This window comes from Mandrillus leucophaeus, unplaced genomic scaffold (assembly GCF_000951045.1).
Source record: "Mandrillus leucophaeus isolate KB7577 unplaced genomic scaffold, Mleu.le_1.0 Scaffold3097, whole genome shotgun sequence".
In the NCBI taxonomy this organism is placed as follows: Eukaryota; Metazoa; Chordata; class Mammalia; order Primates; family Cercopithecidae; genus Mandrillus; species Mandrillus leucophaeus.
In genome coordinates this window covers 1-2,700 of record NW_012103251.1, presented here as the reverse complement: position 1 = coordinate 2,700, position 2,700 = coordinate 1, and the positions used below count along the sequence as shown (strand labels likewise).

The 2,700-nt window shown below is 61.8% G+C and overlaps 1 protein-coding gene across 1 annotated transcript; it reads right to left on the bottom strand.

The window, feature by feature from the left end:
* Nucleotides 1-612: 612 nt before the first annotated feature.
* LOC105544801 (leukocyte immunoglobulin-like receptor subfamily A member 3) lies at nucleotides 613-2,566 on the bottom strand (the record flags this gene model as incomplete). Its single annotated transcript, XM_011987404.1, has 4 exons — nucleotides 613-707; nucleotides 1,183-1,485; nucleotides 1,741-2,037; nucleotides 2,264-2,566. Coding segments are annotated over 4 exons (998 nt in total), but the record flags the coding sequence as incomplete, so codon positions are not given.
* Nucleotides 2,567-2,700: the final 134 nt, after the last annotated feature.

Below are 2,700 nucleotides of genomic sequence, written 5' to 3'. Positions count from 1 at the left end.
CCACCTCCCAAGGAGAGGCTGAGCCATCACAGACCCAGCCCCACCTCCCCGGGCTCCTCCCACCTGACTCCTAGAGCAAGCACCTGCCTGTGATCTCCGCTGGCCCTGGCTCCCCATGAGAGGTGATGGCTCCTGGGAATCCTGCTCGGGGAGGGGGAAGTCCCCGCTGCTCCACTCATCAATGCCGAACCTCAGACACCTCCCTCCCCTCTGACCACCACGGAGGGAGCACCTGCCCCATCCCTGGAGCGCCAGGAAGCCACGCGGACCACACCCTTACTGTCCACCCTGCCCTCTGCTGCTCTGGAAATCAGATCCTGAATATTGGAGGTAGCATTGAGATGAGTCTAGAAACTTCTCTCGAGCTGGGAGACTTAGAGGTTGGGACTCCCAGAGGCTCTGATTCTGAGGTGGAGACATCAGGAGGGGAGCGGGTGGGGCCTCCGTCTTCCACCCTCAGTCTAATCTCATCTCTGAGGTTCACCCCCGTCTCCTCCCAGCCCTCCCTGCTCTTTACCCTACTGAGACTTCAGGGGTGGGAGCCAGGGGTGGAAGGTCCCGTCTATTTCCACCCTCTCATGGACTGGGCCCTTCCCTGTGGACCCTCCCCCTTCACTGCCCTCCATCATTATTGTTCCAGAGCTCCCCTGGAGGCAGGGCCTGAGCTGAGCCTTTGAGCTCAGAGAGGACAGGATCAGGGCCCTCACCTGAGACCACAAGCTCCAGGGGATCACTGGGGGCCGACCACTCGGAGGAGAGGTTGTGTGCACTGTAGCATGTGTACTGGCCCCCATGGGAGCCCCTCACAGGGCCCAGGGGGAAGTTGGCCTGGGAGAGCCCAGCCTGGGGCTGCCGGCCAGGGCGCTGGAGGAATTCACATCCCCCCTCCTTGTATAGAGCGAATCTGTCGTAGCCGGCATCAGAGCCGCACTGGAGGGTCAGGTTTTCTCCAGGGGCCACGACAGGACCCGGCTGCCCTGAGAGTGATGGCTTCTTAGAAACACCTGGGAAAAGGTGGTCACGGTTTCCAGGAGCGACCCTCAGGCTTCCCCACAAACCCTCCCTCTCCCCCTGGGCCTCACCACTGCTGATCTTCCTGTGTCTCTGGCCCCAGGAGCCCTGAGCCCTCTCGTCCCAACATCATCCCACCTGGCGCTGCCCTGAGACGCGGCTCCTCCCCACCTGAGACCTCGAGCTCCAGGGGCTCACTGGGGCGAGTCAGCAGGTAGGGGTTGGAGCTGAATGAGGCGTAGCACCTGTAGGTCCCCGCGTGGGCTGAGGTCACAGGACTCATGGGAAATTCAGCCTGGTACATGTGGGACTGGTGCTTTGATTTCAGACGCAGGGGGGCATCAGCTTCTCCCTCCTTGGTCAGAAAGAAAGTGTCCGTCCATCCCTGTGACTGACACAGCAGGGTCACATTCTGTCCTGAGGTCACTGTGGGGCCCGGATGCACTGAGAGGGAGGGTCTAGCCTGGGTCTGTCCTGGAAAGAAGACGGATGGGTGAGGGGCTGCCCCACCTTGTTCTGAGCTGAGATCTCCCCAGGGCTCTCTCTGGGCCCTCAGTCTCTCTGTCTCTGTTTTCTCTGAGTCTCCCCCCGTCTCCACCCATCCCTGTCTCTGTCTGTTTCTCCCTCCCTTGGGACCCCCACCCCTCAACCCGGCCATCACCACCTAGGATCCCCTGGCAGGGCCTGAGCAGAGCCTGGGTCCCTGATTGAACCCACAGGGCTCCTCACCTGCGATCAGGATGTCCAGGGGGTCACTGACGGCCGACCACTCGGAGGAGAGGTTGTGTGCACCAGAGCATCTGTACTGGCCCCCGTGGGACACCCTTACAGGGCCCACGGGGAAGTTGGCCTGGGAGAGCCCAGCCTGGGGCTGCCGGCCAGGGCGCTGGAGGAAGTCACGTTCTCCCTCCTTGTACAGAGCGAATCTGTCATAGCCGGCATCAGAGCCACACTGGAGGGTCAGGTTTTCCCCAGGGGCCACGACAGGACCCGGCTGCACTGAGAGTGACGGCTTCTTAGAAGCACCTGGGAAAAGGTGGTCACGGTTTCCAGGAGCGACCCTCAGGCTTCCCCACAAACCCTCCCTCTCCCCCTGGGCCTCACCACTGCTGATCTTCCCGTGTAATCTGACCCCAGGAGCCCTGAGCCCTCTCGTCCCAACATCATCCCACCTGGCACTGCCCTGAGACGCGGCTCCTCCCCACCTGCCCGGAGACTCAGGGAACTCCAGGCAATGCTGTGAATTTCTCACCTGGGACCAGGAGCTCCAGGAGATCACTGGGTAAAGACCACACATAGGGAGAGCGTGAGTCATAACTATAGCACCGGTACGACCACCTGCGACTCGGGCTCACGGGGCCCACGGAGAAGACGGCCCAGGACCAGCCACGAGCATGAGACTGGCAGTTGAGACGTCGTGGGTGTTCATATTCTCCTTCCTTACACAGAATGAAGCCACCAAATGCCACCTGTGAGTCACACTGGAGGGTCACGTTTCCTCCTGAGGCCACCACAGGGCTGGGCAGGGCTGAGAGGGTGGGTTTTCTGTAGGCTCCTGGGAGAGAAGGAGGCACCGTGTTAAATGGGACTCACGCCTCCCGCATCATCCCCAGGGCTGGGCTGTGAGAGGGAGACGCCCCTGAGAGCCGACCCTCTTCCTGAGGACAGAGCCTGGGGCTGGGACCCCTG